The 19,573-nt window shown below is 38.5% G+C and overlaps 1 protein-coding gene across 1 annotated transcript in view; it reads left to right on the forward strand.

The window, feature by feature from the left end:
• Window positions 1–18,814, forward strand: part of IPMK (inositol polyphosphate multikinase) — a 57,845-nt gene extending 39,031 nt beyond the window's left edge. Inside the window, exons 4-6 of the mRNA XM_029059881.1 lie at window positions 4,237–4,409; window positions 9,418–9,499; window positions 13,015–18,814. Of these exons, the coding sequence (XP_028915714.1) occupies window positions 4,237–4,409; window positions 9,418–9,499; window positions 13,015–13,643 (884 nt within the window). The 3' untranslated portion in view covers window positions 13,644–18,814. The remainder of the gene's footprint in view (window positions 1–4,236; window positions 4,410–9,417; window positions 9,500–13,014) is intronic.
• The last annotated feature ends 759 nt before the right edge of the window (window positions 18,815–19,573 follow it).

Below are 19,573 nucleotides of genomic sequence, written 5' to 3' on the forward strand. Positions count from 1 at the left end.
CAAATGACTTGGCTAAATTTATATCTCTGGGAGCCCATTAACTCCTTTCTCTCCTAAAGGGGTGAAAAATTGGAAGAAGTGTACAAGGGACAAATCAGTAAGCAGGTATGACATGGCTTTTTATGAGCCATCAGGCCAGGCTTGTTTATGCAAACCTTCAAATGATGGATACAGTTCAATAGTGTGGACAGTGGAGGGTGTGTTGTCTTACATCAGCAATGAAAGTCTTTGAGAGTATTGTTTTGAATTAGGGTTACGTTTATTTCCTGTTTTATTCTTAAAGCACCGGCAGCTCTCTGGGGACTAAAAGGTGGAACAGTGAAATATTCTTAGTTCCATCTGGCATAACAAATGACTGTGATGTGAGAGATATAGGGAGTATGCCGACCCAGCAAGTGGTTCCGTCAGCCCCGTTCTGTCGTCTTCATCATCATCATAATGATCCTTGTGGTGTTTGCAAGTGCTTATCACATGCTGGACACTCATACTAAGTGCTGAGGTAGTTGCAGAATGATCAGGTCGGACACTGTCCGTGTTCCACAAGTTCACAGTTTAAGGGGGAAGGAAAACAGGTACTGAATCCCCATTTTACAGATGAGGAAGCTGTGGCAGAGAGAAGTTAGCTGACTTGCCCAAGTTATACAGCAGGCAAATGGCAGAGGTGGGGTTAGAACCTAAGTCCTCTGACTTCTAGGCCCATGCTCTTTCCACTAAGCCACAGTAATCTTAGTTTATGGCTGCTGAGTTGCGGTAGAACTCAAATGAGGGTGTGTATAGATAAACTAACTCACATGGGCCTATAAAACACCAAAGGATTCAGAGAGTCATTCACTGATGACCACTCACTCATATGCTATTGATGAAGAGGTTTTCAGAGGAAATCCGGCATCAAATTGAATTTAACTGAAGCATGACCTGGGTTAGCTCTTACATACCAGCGTGTACTGGGGGATGAAGTCTTTGTCAATAGTGGAGCTGAGACTGATCTTTCTGGATGTGCAAGCTGTGAGCAAAATCGTCTCGCCAACACCCATAACTCATAATTCCAAATTTAGGTACTATATTTTTAGTAGTTGAAAAGGTGCTTAGTATTATGGGCTGAATATTGCATTATTCTGAAACCTGCGGACCCTAAATATTTTAGAAAAGAAAAGAGGTAAAGTAATTCAAGACACCATATTAAAGAAAATTTTCACAGTGCCCCATGGTGCCTTCCCGGATTGGCAAACTGGTAATATCACTTCCTCTCCAAGTTGCCTTTTGTCCTCCGCCTCACCACAGTATCAAGTGCTTGGGAGAGAACAACAGAAGCAAGACACCCATTCTCTGTTTGCATGAAGCTTAGCCTAATGGGAGGAGACACAGAAATAGTGTTTTGTTTTTACTGTTTTTCTCACAGAAGATCCTTTTATATGGTAGCCTTTCTTTATAGTCCTTCTAAGTCTTTACTTATAGAGTTTTAGCTACCTCATGCAGTGCTCCAGAATTCCATTGCTATCTGTTTAACTAGATCAATCCCTATTCTTTAAAATTGCAATGACTTTGAAACACCTGCATGAATTCTCTTTGGCTTTTCCTAATTTCAAACCCAATTTCCCTAATGTCTTTTGAATGATCAAGATCCTACAGTTCTATTCTCTTTTGGGTTCCTCTGCTTAAAGGTGTCAATAACACAATCTTCAAGATAGTAGGTAACTAGAACTTTGATTCTGATGGAGTTTGCAGTTGGGCATAGTGACTGAACTTTGAGCCTGAGAGAGAATTCAGGACTGAGAGCCTATGTGGAGTCATTGATTTTGGAGATAGTAGTTTACCAAAACCACTCACACTCTTAACTGCCAGTTGTGTTCCAGTTGAAACAGGGAGTACAGTGAGTGAGAAAAGAGGGGGTGCAGCATACTGCTGAGACTTTAAGTTCAAAAAGCAGAATGCAGCTTTAGGGAAGATGAAGCAGGTGGAATGGAAGAGGACAGAGGGGTGAGGTGAAGTTGGGTTTACCTATTACATACCTGTAAGTTTCCTCTTTTTATTGTACATAAATACTTACTATGTGCCTAGCACTATACTAAAGGTTGGGGTAGATACAAGATAAACAGATTGGACAGAGTCCTTGTCACAGTCTAAGTAGGAAAGAGTGGGATTTAATTTTCATTTTACAGATGAGGAATTGAGGCACAGAGAAGTTGTGACTTCCCTTATATATGTCTTCGTATGTATCTTTATGCTCTATTACCTCTTCCGCTGTAACTTTAATGTTTATCCCCTTGTGAGATTGAAAGCTCCTTTAGTGTAGGGATACTTCCAGGACTTTTGAGTGAAGGAGTTACCAAAGACTGAATCTTCAGAGAGAAAATAGTGAATCATTTATCATTCATTCAATCCTATTTATCGAGCGCTTACTTTGTGCAGAGCACTGTATTGAGTACTTGGAAAGTACCATTTGGCAACAAATAGAGACAATCCCTGCCCACAGTGAGCTCACAGTCTAGAAGCGGGGAGACAGACAACAAAACAAGTAGACAGGCATCAATAGTATCAATATAAATAAATAGAATTATAGCTATATACACCATTAATAAAATAGAATAATATGTATGTATATACACAAGTGCTGTGGGGTGGAGAGAGGGGTAGAGCAGAGGGAGGGAGTCGGGGTGTTGGGGAGGAGAGGAGGAGCAGAGGAAAAGGGGACTCAGTCTGGGAAGGCCTCCTGGAAGAGGTGAGCTTTCTGTAGGGTGGGAAGGCCTCCTGGAAGAGGTGAGCTTTCTGTAGGGCTTTGAAGGGGGAAGTGTGCTAGTTTGGCAGATGAGAGGAGGGAGGCCATTCCAGGCCAGGGGTAGGATGTGGGCCAGGGGTTGACGGCGGGACTGGCCAGAACGAGGCACAGTGATCACCATAGTAACTACCCCAACTAATATCTCAGTATTTGTGTGGTAACTGGTAGTATTAATATTGATTCATTTAGTCATATTTATTGAGCACATTGTGTGCAGAGCACTGTACTAAGTGCTTGGGAAGTACAATTCAGCAACAAATAGAGATAATCCCTGCCCACAACTGACTCACAGTGCTCTCTTGGTGCAGTGGCCTGTCCTAGGTGCATGGAAAATACAGACTAAAGAAATGACATATCCTCTTCCTCATAAGAAACTTTCATAATAATAATGATTGTATTAAGTGCTTACAATGTGGCGGGCACTGTACTGAGTGCTAGGATGGATACAAGCCAATCAAGTTGGACACAGTCCTTGTCCGAAGCGGGGCTCACAGTCTCAATCCCCATTTTCCAGAGGAGGCTGCAGAGGCACAGAAAAGCTAAGTGACATGCCCAAGGTCACATAGCAGACAAGTGGCAGAGCCGGGAACCCATGACCTCAGACTCCCAGGCCTGTGCATGGCCCGTCCACTATGCCATGATGCTTTGTACTAATGAGGGAGATAAACATTAGCCATATTTACAAGACTGTCTAAATAATTGAGGAGACATATATACAAGAGTGCTGGGGGTGGGCATAAAGAAGTTCATAAATGCTAGAGTTGCCTAATGAGTTTCCTATAGCACGATGTACCTGTTGACTCACCCTATTGCATAAGCACTCACCCATCTACATGCCCACATTCCTTTCTTCCTACTTTATATTGTGTTAGTGTCTGTCCACTCACTATTGAATTCTTCCTAGTACTTAGTTCAGGGCGTTGCATTTAGTGGATGTTCGATATAGTTGATGTAGCTCCCCCTTTTTTATTAGTGTTCCTTTATCCATCTCTCCATTTCTTTCCAAAGAATCAAATGTATAAGGTTTTTTTTTTAACCTGCCCTTCTTTAGCTCTGTTTGCATAGAGAATGGGAAAAAACAATGGCTATGGGTTTTTTATGTTGTTTAAGTGCTTATGTACCAGGCACTGTACTAAGTGCTGGAATTGATGCAAGAAAATCAGGTTGGACACTAGCCCCCTTTCCCATGTAGGGTCCACAGCTATAATTCCCATTTTACCGACGAGTTAACTGAGGCAAAGAGAACTAAAGTCACTTGCCCAAGTTCACACGTCAAAAAAATGGCAGAGCTGGGATTAGAACCTAAAACCTCCAACTCCCACGTCTGTGCTCTTTTCACTAGGCCAGATTATGCTAAATCATAATGTTCTGCATTTATTGAATCATCTAGGGGTTTCCTCACTGGTATAGTGCAGTGTTTGCTTAAGTCTTTTTACTAACTTTATATTTTTTTTAAACAGACTTATACCTAAAACTGGAAGATGTGACCCGTACATTTAACAAACCTTGTATAATGGATGTCAAAATAGGGCGAAAAAGCTATGATCCCTATGCTTCTTCTGAGAAGATTCAGCAGCAGGTCAGCAAGTACCCTTTAATGGAAGAGATCGGGTTCTTGGTGCTTGGCATGAGGGTAAGACAGATTTACTGGATTCATCTTGACTTTTTTTAAAGTCTCCATTTTAATATTTTATTAGGGATTTATATTTTAAAATGAGTCACAGATTAAGTCAAATTAATAGTAAACAGATTAAGTCAAGTACTGCAGAATCCATTTAAGGCATAATAGCAAATCATTTACACTCTGTGAATTTCTGTAAGGATTTAATTTCAGGTGCAGTTATTTAAGAGTCACGGCAAAGGCATAATATAAATCTGGGGATTATTTTGTCATTTTCTTGTCCTTTATTTTTAGGGAATATTCACATTGGTAACACTTCTTTAAAATATTCATAATACCCAGTACTTTTGCTGTGCTTTCAAAAAAGTGCATTTTGGACAGGTGGACATTTCAGTCTTTGTCAGTGATTTTGTTTTCAGTTTTATATTTGGGTTCTGATATTTGAACAGTCAAATCAATGTACATGAATTAGAATCACAAATACAGAAAAACAGTCCTTATTAAGTCACGCTTTTTAGTGAAGATTCAAAATAATTTTTTCTTCAGGTTAAACAGATGTCATAATAACTGATTAGTCTTAACATGCTTGCCTGATTTTATGGTAGAACGTGAAGGAGCACAGCATCCTACTGGCAAGTAAGAATGTTTTCAGGGTAAAGTTAGTAGAATTTCCATCGGAAACAATTTTTGCTTCACACAGTAAATTGTTTATTAGAACCAGACTTTGGTCCCAGCCCAGTGTGGTCATGTGGTCCATCCCCCTACTTCCACTCTCCCTCTCCCCTCTCCCCCCCCCCCCCATTTTTTGGGGGTTGGGGTATGGGGAGGGACAGACACTGAACAGTTGAAATCTTGTTTTTGTCTGCTACAGGTCCTGGGGAGCTGAGGAGCACCCATTCTAGTTATATATTCGTGACTTGGGCCTTTCCTTCAGTCAGGTCTATCTGCTACCTCAGTTGCTCCACTTAAAAATTTGTTTGGTTTGTGTGGCAGACCAGGTTCTAAACATTTGTTCTGCTGTCTTTTGGTTCTTCCTTTGAGGGCCTGTGAATAACATGCAGAGCAGCAATATTTTCTCTGTTTAAAAACCTGTTTGTTTTTATCTCTAAGGACTTCCTTCTTTTTTTTTCTTTTTAGGAAAGTCATTAACACTGACTTCTTTATGGTTTTTTAAATTAACCATTGCTAAGGGTGAGTCTGGACAAAACGAAATGTGTCCACAGTTGTACCATCCGCCCCAAGTTTACCTCAAATCCTTTAAAATTAAGGTTTCTTTCCAGAGGGTAAGAATTCCTTTAAGGTTATTTTGAAGGGAATGCAGAGACTGTAACAGGAGAACTCAGACCAGCTGTTGGGTACTAGTGGTTTGTGGTAAGCCAGTGTGACTCATTGGCACAACCTTCTCTCATACCGTCACCAAGACTTCTCTTTTTCCAGCCCCTCTACTTATTCCCTCAGCCATCATCACCTTATTTCTCCTCCCCCTGGTTAGACATTGTTCTCTTTTCTTTTGGTGAGGCAGAGGGAAGATGTTCTCCGCTGAGCAAAGTATGGAATCTTACCATGCTGCTACTTTTTTAAAGTTTGAAAACCACTGCTCTGACTCATTTCTTCTGAAAAATATTTGCCTTGATTCTCCAGCTCTTTTTTTCCCTTTTTGCTGCCTTAGGAAATGAATTATAAAGAAAATTTCCTATTTTTTTGATTTTCCTATTCTTCTTCCCCGGAGATATCATAACATAAAGTTATGACCCCCTATCAGAGTAAACAATCCCCATGGCTATCTTGAGGGCTGGAGGTGAGAGGAGCGGAGCTGTACAGAAGCTTTCCTGCTCAAAAGGAAAGGATGACCTAGATTTTAAAGCAGGACTGGGGGAAACCCAGTTGACATCTGCAGTAAGCAGTCATCTCCTTCCTAGTATTTACACTATTCCAGAACATTTTGTCCCCATTAGTGTGGCATGTTGGTGTGGTAGATGGAAGTGTGACTTTTGGGTACACTCTCCTCACTTCAGTCATACCTCATTCTGGATAATTTTTCTAAACATTCAGTCCATGTTTCCCCACTTCTCAAGAGCCTCCAGTGGTTGCCCATCCACCTCCACATCAAACAGAAACTCCTTATCATTAGTTTTAAAGTACTCAATCACCTTGTCCCCTTCTATCTCACCTCATTGATCTCCTACTACAACCCAGAGCACTCACTTAATGCCCCTAATGCCAACCTCTGCTTAGATCTTGTCTATCTCACTGCCGACCCATCGCCCACTTCCTCCCTCTCACATGGGACTCCCACTCCCTTCATATCTTGCAGACCACCATTCTCCCCATCTTCAAAGCTTTATTAAGATCACCTCTCCACAAGGTCTTCCCTGACTAAGCTCTCATTTCCCCCTACTCCCTTTTCCTGTGGCTTTGGCACTTGGGTTTGTACCCTTTTGTCACCCTACCCACAACACTTACGTACATGTCTATAATTTATTTTAATGTCTGTCTCTCCCTCTAGACTGTAAGCTCCTTGTGGGTAGGGAACATGTCTATCTGGGGTTGTTCCATTATATTCTCGTAGGCGCTTAGGACAGTGATCGGTGCACAGTTAAGTGCTTGAAAGATATGATTGATACCCTTCTAAAACTTAACTTTGTGAAGTTCTCAGTATAACACTTTCCTGCAGAGCTATACATGATCTGTCCTATACTTGATCTGTCTCCCAGTCATTGGAAGGAGAAAGATGCTCTTTTAAGTTGTCAGTATAATTCAGAAAATAATATCGCTCTATCCTATCCTTTATGTGCATTTGTTATTTTTTCAGCTTAATATGCATTACAAAATTCATCCTAGTCAGCACCCCAGATTCCAATGTCACACTCTAAATCCTTCAGAAGCCAGCACAGATCTGGCCATTTCACCTCCTCAGGGACTGGAGGTTCACTCCTCAGGAATCCTAACCTTGAGCCTTCCCAAACCTTCTAGGTGTCCTAACTCTCCAAGATCACATATCCAATCCCTCTTGGCACTGTGAGCCTTCCCTGTGTCCTGCCCTTCTAAGATCACGTCTCCAAACCTTTTCCCCAAAATAGTTTAGGGTCCTCTTCTTCTTTCCCACTTCCCCCCGCCACACACTCACCCTCCAAACAGTACCCCTCTTTGTCTTTCCCAATTCTTTCCTCTGACTGGGTTTCAAGTTAATAGCATATAAAAGAACTTAGTAGCTGCTCAGTTGAACTTCCCTTAGAAAGGGGAACTTGAGAGAATCTTTTTCTGGATTCCTCCTACCCCCTACCTGCAGTGACTGACATATATAGCTCTCTCATTCACCCCACACACCAATGCCTGCCGGTCTCACCTTTACAATATCACCAAGATCTGTCCTTTCCTCTCCATCCAAACGGCTATCTTACTGATACAGGCTCTCGTACTATCCCGGCTGGATTATTGTGTCAGCCTTCTCTCTGATCTCCCTTCCTCCTGTCTCTCCCTGCTCCAGTCTGTTCTTCATTCCGCTGCCCGGATCATCTTGCTGCAGAAACACTCTGGGGATGTCACTCCCCTCCTTAAAATCCTCTAGTGGTTGCCTATTAACCTCCGCATGAAACAAAAACTTCTCACTCTGGGTGACTCTCCATCATCTTGCCCCCTCCTACCTCTTCTCCGTTCTCTCTTTCCACTGCCTACCCCGCATGCTCCGCTCCTCTGCCGCTCACCGTCGTCATTTTCATCGTCCCCCGTTCTCGCCTATCCCGCCGACCCCTGGTCCACGCCCTCCTGCTGTCCTGGAATGCCCTCCCTCCTCACCTCCACCAAACTAACTCTCTTCCCCTCTTCAAAGCCCTACTAAGAGCTCACTTCCTCCAAGAGACCTTCCCAGACTGAGCTTCCCCTTTTCCCTCTGCTCCTTCTCTGCCCCCCCTTCGCCTCCCCTCAGCTAAGTTCGCTTTCCCCCCTTTTCCTCTGCTCCTCCCCTCTCCCCCTCCCCTCAGCACTGTGCTCATTTGTATGTATTTTTATTACCGTATTTATTTTGTTAATGAGGTGTACATCCCCTTGATTCTATTTATTGCGATTAAGTTGTCTTTTTTTTGTCCATCTGTCTCCCCCGATTAGACTGTAAGCCCGTCAATGAGCAGGGAAGGTCTCTATCTGTTACTGAATTGTACATTCCAAGTGCTTAGTACAATGCTCTGCACATAGTAAGCGTTCAGTAAATGCTATTGAATGAATGTATATACACACAAAAAAATTTTCAGTTGAACACAAATATTAAAGACTGAAATCTAGATATGTGATAAGTGGAATTAGTACATATCACTTTAGAGAGAAATTTTCAGCAGAAAACTTGTGCTTATCATATATATATAGTTGTCCTAATTTGACAGTGACTCACCTAACATTGGGAACATTCTGGTGTGCAAGTGTCACCAAAGGACAATCTTTGTGCATGTAAATATAGAAAAGTACATTTTGTAGCCAATTACTCGATTGGGTGGACATTACACTTCTTAGGTACCACAATACTACTGAATGGCACTGCTGTCTCTTTAGCTAGCCTTTGGTGGGGAAGAGCTGATCCTCTCCCTCTTAATAATTGTGACATTTGTTAAGCCCTAACTGTGTTGTATGCACTGTAGTAAGGACTTTAAAATACAAATTGAGGGCTTTCCTGTTCATTCTTTCACGTCTTTCTCCCTTTCCTTGCTTGCTAGTTGTCACAGAAGGGAGTGATAATGTGTCTTAGCAACTGTAACAACTTGAACAAGTCCCCCCTGCTATGAGAAAGACAAGAATTGTTGTCTATGATTTAAGGAGAACCCTTTTGTTGTTGCTAATAATAGAGGAAGAACTTGGTCTTAATTTGAGCCAGTACAGTATTTGTTGGAGTAAAGCACTAGAGGGCAAGATTGACCTCTTCAAAAGAAATGTTACCTTGAAGTAACTGCCCAAGACTGAAAGCTGTAAAAATGTGGTTTGCTAAATATAAACTTTCTCAGTTGGTTATTTCTCTTTTTCCTTTTACTTACAGGTTTATCATGCCCATTCTGACAGCTATGAGACCCATAACCAGCATTATGGAAGAAGCTTAACAAAAGAAACAATAAAAGACGGTAAGAGGATTGCAGTAGGCAGTTTCAACTCTTCGTATGATGTGCCAGTTGAAGTACTCCTAATAACTCACAGTTGTGGTATTTCATTGCGAGGCTGATTTATTTAAGTGTTAGAAAATACTGGAAAAAAAGGATGATTTAAAGCGGTCAGTCTAAGGGCAAGTTAATGCCACTTGCCTCTGGAATTTTGAGCCAATTTTTTTTAAGCAGCACAAGCATAAGACTGACATAAATATACCATTTTTTAAGATGGAAAGTAATAATATTATTCTCCTGAAGATGGGTATCTTGCAATAGTTAGAGAAGCAGCGTGGCTCGGTGGAAAGAGCCCGGGCTTTGGAGTCAGAGGTCATGGGTTCGAATCCCAGCTCTGCCACTTGTCAGCTGTGTGACTTTGGGCAAGTCATTTAACTTCTCCGTGCCTCAGATCCCTCATCTGTAAAATGGGGATTAAGACTCTGAGGCCCATGTGGGACAACCTGATTCCCCTGTGTCTACCCCAGTGCTTAGAACAGTGCTCTGCACCTAGTAAGCTCTTAACAAATACCAACATTATTATTATTATTATTATTAGTTTTGACATCTTTGACCCAATCATTTTGAAATAGATCCCTCGGTTGTCACTATGTTGTTCATTGGTATTACTAACCTTTGTTAAATATTTACAGTTTTCAGGATATAGTATTAAGTACTTAAGTGATTTTCATGAAACTTGACTGGCTAAGCACATGTGAAGAATGAAATGCCCCTAAAAACCTTTTTAGAAACTAGGTAGTGACTTGGAGGCTGAGAATATTCAAATGGCTCTGAAATCATGTCTTTGTATTAGCTAAGTCATTCCTAGTACAGTTCAACTGAGTCCATGTATTCTAGGCCTATTACTATAAATAAAACAGAATATAAGACCCACAGGGTTTGTCCTGGCAGGCACGAGCACTGTACTAGGCCCATGGGAGACATAAAAAGAAGTAGATAAATCTGAAGACTACACACCAGTTAGATCTATCGGAAGTATTTTTGGAGCCCCCACTGTGTGCTGAATACTTGGGGAGTACAGTAGTTAGTAAATACAAGCCTTGTCTTTGGAGTTTGCAGTCTAGCATGGGGGAAAGGCATGCAAAAATCACATATAAATGGGAGGTTATAGATCACAGGATATATAGATAAGTAAATGCTTAAGTAATAGGTTATATACAGATGTGGAACAGTTGGTTGTGAGAGTGAAAGAATAGATAAAAAATAAAGGACACAAGAAAATAAAAGAAAAACACTTGTGCTGCGATGACTGATAGCATGCATGACTGGGAAAGTGGGGAGATTAATAAGGAATGCCTCCTGAAAGAAGTGATGACAAGAGCTCTGAAGAAGTGGAGTGATGTGGTTTGTTCCACATGAGCAAAGAGAAAGGGGAAAGGCCTAAAAAGTGGGTTGTAATGAAGAGTGAGGGAAAGTTAGGGTGTTCAGTTGGGAGAAAGAAATACAAGCTGAGGTGAAAGGTGATTAAAATATTGACGAGTATATGGTAGCACCTACCAAAGGCTAGAAATAGAGGGAAGAGTCCTGAAACATGAGGATTTTGTAGGTAATAGTAGGCCCTCACATGCTGATGATAATGGTAAGTAAAGGCAATGCCAAAGAGTAGAAAGCTTCTGTATGTTTGTCAGTATTGAAGTTCAGCTTTTCTCCTCTGTATTGATCTGGAAAGTTAAGGTATAGTTAGAAAAGGCCTTAGTGTTGATTTGTCTTATGCTGTTGTCATCTCTGACCCTCAGTGACTCCATGGACATATGTCATTTAGAATGCCCCATCGCCATCTGCAGTCATTCTGGTAGTACATCCATAGCGTTTTCTTGGGTGAAAAATATGGAAGTGGTTTACCATTGCCTTCTTCCACACAGTAAACCTGAGTCTCCACCCTCTAGACTTTGAGCTAGCTGTGGACAGGGAATGTCTGTTGTTGTATTGTAATCTCAAGCACTTAGCATAGTGCTTTACACACAGTAAGCGCTCAATAAATATGATTGAATGAATGAATGAGTGAATGACTCTCTCCCATGCTGCTGCTGCTGCTGCCCAGCACAGGTGCGTTTTGATTTAGAGCAGATTGCCTTCTACTTGATAGCCACTGCCCAACCTAGGAATGGAATGGGGAAGCCTCTGCTTGATACTCCCTACCATAGCTGAGACTAGAGAAGCAGCGTGGCTCAGTGGAAAGAGCACGGGCTTTGGAGTCAGAGGTCATGGGTTCGAATTCCGGCTCGGCCACTTGCCAGCTGTGTGTGACTGTGGGCAAGTCACTTCACTTCTCGGTGCCTCAGTTACCTCATCTGTAAAATGGGGATGAAGACTGTGAGCCCCACGTGGGACAACCTGATTCCCCTGTGTCTACCCCAGCGCTTAGAACAGTACTCGGCACATAGTAAGCGCTTAACAAATACCGACATTATTATTATTATTAGTAGAGTACTGGAAACTCTCCAGTTGTGATTTTGAGAGGGGAAGGGGCCAGTGTTGACTACAGGTAATGAATTTTTACATATTTCTAGAAAGTAGCTAAATCTTCAGGAGACGGTATTTAGTAATCCTAATTTTTTATATGAGAATAAGAGCATCGGGTTTGATTTATTGTTAATAAGATATAGAACTCTTGGGCACCGTATTTGAATCAAGTTGAGCTCAGTAGATGTTAAAAAATATTATAATTGTGGTTTGTTGATCTGAATATGAAATAAGATGATTTCTATTCCTTTTCTCATGGGCAAATGCACCAGAAAACTGTCTCTAGCAAAGTTTGAATCAATTAGTTGTATTGAGCGCTTACTGTGTGCGGAGCACTGTACTAAGTGCCTGGGAGAGTGTATTATAACAGAGTTGGTAAATATGTTCCCTGCCCATATTGAGTTTACAGTTTAGAGGAAACCTAATTGCAGTCTATTTGAGCCAAGGGCAATCAGTGTGAAATTGAAGTGACATCCTACTTGTGCCAAATTAGATAACTAGAATGCTTCAGTTTCTTTCATGTATATAGGCACATACACACACATATCTTTCCTTTGGTACAAATGAAAGGAAAGATTTATGTGTGTATGTGTCTATATACATGTTTTTATATCTGAATATAAAGTAATATTCTTATGTCTACTTCATCTGAAGCGCCAGACAGTAGAAGATATGCCTGTCCCTCCACAGGGCAACTTAAAGTGTAGGGAAGTGGCATGGTCTAGTGGAAAGAACATGGTCTAGGGAGTCAGAATCCTGGCTCTGTCACCTCTCTACTTTGTGACCGTGGACAAGTCACTTAACTTCTCCGTGCCTCAACTTCCTCATCTGAAAAATGGGGATTCAGTATCTGCTCTCCCTCCTATTTAAACTGTGAGCCCCAAAGTGGGACACGACCTGTGTCCAACCTGATTATTTTGTATCTACCCCAGCTCTGACGCATAGTAATCACTTCTTAATTGCAAAGGTTAGTGCTTAGTATTTTTGTTATAATAAATCTCTTGTCTTTGTTGCAGGTGTGTCCAGGTTTTTCCACAATGGATATTGTTTGAGAAGAGATGCTGTTGCTGCCAGTATTCGGAAGATTGAGAAAATTCTGCAGTGGTTTGAAAACCAGAAGCAACTTCACTTTTATGCAAGTTCATTACTGTTTGTTTATGAAGGTTCATCTCAGCCGATAGCTAAACGATTGAGTGATGGAACTTTTTCAGAAAAGAGATTTGTGCCCAAAGGACAGTTGTCAGAGGAAGAAGTACTGGAATACAATAATAATATTCACTTGTTAAGTTCAACAGAGAATGGGAAAGTAGAAGCACCAGTAGGCAAAAAAAGCTTAGCCAAAATGTATGTCCGTCACAAAGTGTATTCTAAAAAGCACCACAGTCAGATCTCATTAAAAGTTGAAAACATGGAACAAGACAATGTCTGGAAAAGCAGTACTTGTGTGTCACAAGAACATTTAAACGGAAATGTATTACCCCAACTGGAAAAAGTTTTCTGCCACCTGCCTACTGAGCTGACGGAAAATGTAGAAGTACGGATGATTGATTTTGCCCATGTTTTCCCTAGCAACACAAAAGATGAGGGATATGTTTATGGGCTGAAACATTTAATCACTGTACTCCAAAATATTTTAGATAATTAAATTCTTTGTTACATTCTTTTTACTGGGGCCATTGAAAATGAAGAGCAGCAGCAACACATTTCTGCACCGGTAATGATGCTATGTAACTGGTTTGTATTGTGATTCTACTACATTTCGTCTTTGTACTTTGGGTAGAAGGGGTAACTTTTTTAAAATCTTACTCAGGAAAATTAATTAGTAGCTCAATAGGAAAACTTATGAAAGAATGAAGGGTTTTAGAACATTAAGCAAGGAATGTGCTGGTACATGAATTTGTCAAATAACTGCTTGGCCCCAAGGAAATCAGAATAGTTTTTCTGTCTTTAAAGGTTGAGTTAGCGCTCTGGGACTAATTCATCATTAAAGTTCTCTGTCCACCCAACCTTGATTTGAGCCATAACTAAACTAGAAAATTATTTAGCTAATAAGCTAAAAATTAGAAAGCACAGGTTAATATCCTCAGTATTATTGTCTATGGCTCATGGCCAAGTTTATTTAAACTGAGGAAGTTCTCCTTTCAGAAAGGAAATTCTAAGTTTAGACCAGCATATCAAAAGGTGCTTAGTAACATAGTATAATATTGTTGCATTCTAAAAACAAGTTTTCCTTAATTTCTAAGTGGGAAAAACAACTATATAATGCTTATGCAATGTGATTGAAATAATGGGAAGAACAATCTCTAAATACAGAAGTACTTCTACTAATTACCAGAGCTTACTTAAATTTTAAATTTTGAAAAAATACTTTTAAAACTCCTTTCATATGGGGTAAGTCTCAAGCTTATTTGTATTGCCTCCTGAAGATGATGTGAAAAGTATTTTATTACATTTTCTCCATGGTAATTCCTAAAACTCACTAATGGGAGGAGGTGACACTCTACTTTTTGTAATTTATTTTTCTTTTTAATAAAACTCCTTTGTGTTATAAGTAATAAACATTTAATGCTTTTTGAACGGGGCTGTATTCTGAATTACTTTTCTAGAGTGAAAGTGCTTTCAACAGCTCTCTGGAAAATATAGAGGGTGAGATTACCTTAAATCAAGGGAAAGTACATAACAGGCTCCGATCAGTAATTCCAACCTCAGTTAATTTTTAAGACCACCTCTGCCAGAAGGATGGAGCAGTAGAGAAGGTGAATGGTTAAAATGCCTCCAATTGCTTTATGTTATTTTGGCAGGTTCCATCTGAGCCTGCTTTTTTTAGGGCATAGAGTCATGAGGAAAATATTTTGCTGTGTTAGAAATATAGTGTGTCTTGTGCTTTGAGGTGTTACTTAGAGTCCAGTACGTTTATCCTAAAATCCAGTTTTCAATTACTCAAAAACCATTTGATTCAACATTCCATATAAACTCCTACCTGACTGATCACATTTTTATAAACAGCTCTGCAGGTTCTAGTAAATCCTACCTAACTCTAGAAAAAATGCCAGTTGAAACTGAACCTTAAATATTAATGGAAAAGAACATCTAAAGTTTGTAACTGGGGGTTTTAGAATAAAAATTGTTGGGCTTGCAGTGAAATTACATTCCACATACAATTTTGAAATAGAATTTTCTAGTAGACTCACTGTTGGACTTTGTTTTCCTGTGGATAAAGTTGTCTTGGTTTGGCTATGATAAGCTAGTGAGGACTCAAAATGATTCTAAGATAACTTTAGAAAATATCAAAAATTAATTGGCTTGAAAGGTAAAGCTATTGACATTTCAATTTCAGTTCTTCCTTGAAGAAATTTAAAATAATTAGAGTTCCAACTGTCTTTTTACTGTGAGCTCAAATCAGTTTAATTCATGACCTTGAGAGTGTGCGTAATGTAGGTTAGATATGCTTGGACATGTTCCTTGTTTAAAAAAGTAGAGTAGTAAGAGAAACCAAATTTTTTTTTCTTTTTTAGCATTCATTTGATTTTTATTACTGGCATTTTGACTCAGTTAATTGATACGTAGTTTTACCAATTTGCCATATTCTTGGACAAGATATGCTTTGCCATTGTGGTCTCCTTTCTCTTCATGTAATAGAAGTTAGCAAGAACAGAATACTGCATTTTAATTTCTGGACAAAGTTATTTTACCTACCGCCACCCCCAATCAAAATTTTGGTAATTTCAAAATGCCCAGAACTTCTACGAGGTGTGAGTGGACAGAAAACTGCAGTTATATTCAAATATCCAATTATTATTTCAAAGCAGAAAGCTTAATTGTGGAATTGGTTATGGAATTTTGACACTAGTACTTGGACTTCTGCTCTATTTTCTCTCAAACAGTGCAAGAAGTTTCCTCAAGTAGTTGTAAAGCTTTAATGCCTTGTGGGGATGAATATGCTTGGGTTGGTATTGTTTGTGATAGTTATGTTAAATTTTCAGGGTTCTTACATACAATCATTAAAATCATTAGTTTCCATTCGTTAAAGCTGACACTTAAAACACTATTTTTAATAGCAAGAAACTTTTGAATGGAAAGAGTATCAACATATTTACTGTGAGTTTAATAAACTTGCCTAGTATCTGCAGATTTTTTTGCACATTTTAGATTAGACTCTGAAATATTTAATCAGTTTTCTGTTTCTCATTTGTACTTGGAAATGTTGGTATTTTTATGAAACCAGTATCTCAATTTTTTGCTGATATTGTGATCACTAAAATCTTTACAAAGGGGATAACTGTACTTCCTGTGTTTTTTCAGGAATGGGATTAAAGTGTGATTCTTTGATATTTTTTTCTTTTTTTTGGTTGTTGTTTACAGTTTTACATCATGGTCACCTAAGCAGCCCCCACTTTATATATTTTTTGAAAGTCATCACACATGAAACCAAATTGGCAATTGTCTTATTATCCCTGGTTAGAAAAAAATATCCTATATGAATTTTGGGTTAAATTGACCACCAAATGTGGGAATTAATGATAACTATTCCTCATTATCAAAGGGGTTTAAGCAATAAGCATGAAAAATGTAAGTAGTTTTAACAAGGTTATTAGTTGTCAGAAGAGGACGCATTGCAGGCATTGATTTCAGTGAATCCCTTGTGAATTTATTCCTCAAAAGACTTTCTGAGTAATTGTGAAAATTGTGAATAAGTTTTTCTATTAAAAATTACATGTACAATAGTTTTTATAACAAAGTACTTACATTATTGGTATTTTTGGATATGAGTGGAAGTTGCAAAGTTTCAAATGAATTGCAAAATATTATACCATTATGAAGTGTTAAATATTTTATCTAAATAGTTTTACAAAAAACAGTTAAACATATTAAATAGCTTTAATATGGAGCTTGTGGTGTCTTTAACCCAGTATTCATTATTTTTGGTTATATATGCCCAGCAGGACTGTATTTTTGCTTCTTCTTTACACTACTTCAGTCACTATTTTGGGATTTAGGTAGTCTTCAATTGAATAGTAAGTTATTTTTCATTCAATTTGGATTAACTGAATATTAAATAGTAGGTTGGCATTAGTGAGTACTATAATATAGCTATCCTTTTGAGCTCTCCTTATAATATTGATATCTACTGTTCTCATAATCTGATATCATAGAAAGGAATGAGTTTCTAGGAGTCTTGAAGTGTTAGCTACAGCCTTCCCTGCCTATACCACTGATAATAGTATGTTCTATTGTTTCAAATGGAGGAAAGAGGTAAGGACCACCAAGGGATTTTATTGGAATTATCCCAGAAAACTAACAAAGTTACTAACTTCATAAATGGTTGTCCATCTAATAAGTAAATTATTCTGTATTTATATTTGAGCTTTATAGGCAAATTATTCCATATTTCCATTTTTAGAATTGTATTTGCATACTTGATTGTTTGCACTGCTTCGCAATAACCTTTCCCCACCGAGTGCCTTCAGTCTTTGATTTGGTACCATTATAACCTCACATTTGAAGCATCTATGATGGCTCAAAAGTTGGATTTTTTTTCCTTTTAAGATGTTTTGATTTCATCAGTTTGTTTGGATGTCACATTCCCAAGAAATAACTGCTCACATGCTTTTACCTAATATAGGAAATGCAGTGGACACTCAAAATTGTCACCATGCAGAAAAGTAATGATATATGATCTATGGTGAACATCAGCACTGTAGTTTTGTAAAACAAATGTGCTAGATACTTAAGGATAATGCTTAAGTGCATTAAATGGGAAAGAGAAAAATATAAACAGTATTAAGGGTTAGGATGGGGGTTATTAAAATATCTTCAAAAGGTAGGTTAGGATTATATTGTAAAGCAGTGTCAGATCTCAATTTGGGAAGGTGGGTAACAGTTTCGGATGACTTTTTGGCCTTAAGTTTTCATAAATTTCCATGAATATGGTACGTTCTGCTTAGTGTCCTTTCAGTTTGTTTAATGTTGTAAAGCATTACTGTGAAATACATTCCATTACATATCCGTAAGAAAAATACTGCACACTTTTTATTGTATATAAATGTTGTTGACTGAAACTTCAGTATTTATTTTAGACTCTTAACATTTTTAAATGATTAATTTTGGGGGTCTGATCATGAGTATAAAATTACTTTTGGAAGTGTAAGTGAAGTGATTTTGCTGTTAGATAGAAACAATAAATGACCTGTTAATGTTTCTGATAGGTTGGAGTTGATGAGTATTGGAGTCAGTTATTCCTGGTGGTTGTGCTAGAATCCTCACTCGATTACACAGGAATAAGGGAACATTCAGATCTTTATTTTAAATGTTGTAATCATGGAGGTTGAATTTAAATATGGTGTTTTACTCCAGTATGTATTAACAGTTTTAATATGAAGTGAACAATTCTAAGAATGATGTACATTGCATCTGCGTAGAATTGAAAGTGGAGTGCACAGAGACACTTTAATACACTGGAAGCTGTACTGGAAGATTTCTGAAAGCATGTGAAATTGCACCTGCAGTTGTGTTATTAACTGGTGATTATAAAAACTGCAATGCTCAATTTATTGTACTTGATGAATGAATGTACCTAGTATGGTCTGTTTCTTTGGATAAATGTCTAAATTATGTCTCTTTTGTTTTATAAAAATGTGTTTGTAATTCACACTGATTTTTTTTTTCTTGCCATTATTGGACTGCAGGGGGTATTGTGGACGTGTGGTCATTATTTTATAGAATACTATACAATATACCAATTTTGTAATTTAAGTTATAGGTAGAGAATTCTAATAAGTGTATATTTGGCAAACGATTAAAGTTTTCTGCAGTGGAGTACATGCTCTTTTTTCTTTACAGCTGCTTATAACAAATGCCCATTGTTTAAAATAACCTCTTTTTAGACTTGATGTTTTTGGTTAAGATCACGTGTATGATTAGTACTTCCATTTCTTTTTCTTTGCCACATAAAGTACAATGCCCACCAGGAATGAATATTTAGTAATCTCCTGGGATTCCGTGCAGAATGCATAATGGAATTTACTAGGTCTCTAAAATAGTTATAGTACCATAAAAGGCTATTATGCTTAGGAAGGATATTTTAATAGTGACATTAAAATAGTCAATTGCAACAATTGAACTTAAACTCCTTTTTTCCATACCCGGAAGGTCACTTTCCTCTATAGTATCGTGCATGTTAGATGTGTTGGAAATCCAAAAGTAACAACACTTTGTACTTGCATTTCTAATATTACAGTGCAGGATAATCAGTATTTCCCAGCAATTTCTTGTGGATATAGATAAATTTAAAAGCATGTGGAAGTGTAAAGCTTAAATGAACTGTTCTCAAATGTTAGTAAATCCCCGCAAAGTGATCCCTCAAAAATATTTCAATAACCTGAGCCTTTGAATATCATTTTTTGTTTTATACCACTTCCTATTTTAGTCCATCAGAATTAAAATTATTGGTGAAAATGGTGAACCAGTAATTTATTAACATGATTTCTTCTTTCATGTGTTTCTATATTTTCGTATTAATTTCTCAGGCTCTTCTCTGCTTTTTAGTTGGGGAAGTAATATCTGGAAGGAAATTGT

This window comes from Ornithorhynchus anatinus, chromosome 3 (assembly GCF_004115215.2).
Source record: "Ornithorhynchus anatinus isolate Pmale09 chromosome 3, mOrnAna1.pri.v4, whole genome shotgun sequence".
In the NCBI taxonomy this organism is placed as follows: Eukaryota; Metazoa; Chordata; class Mammalia; order Monotremata; family Ornithorhynchidae; genus Ornithorhynchus; species Ornithorhynchus anatinus.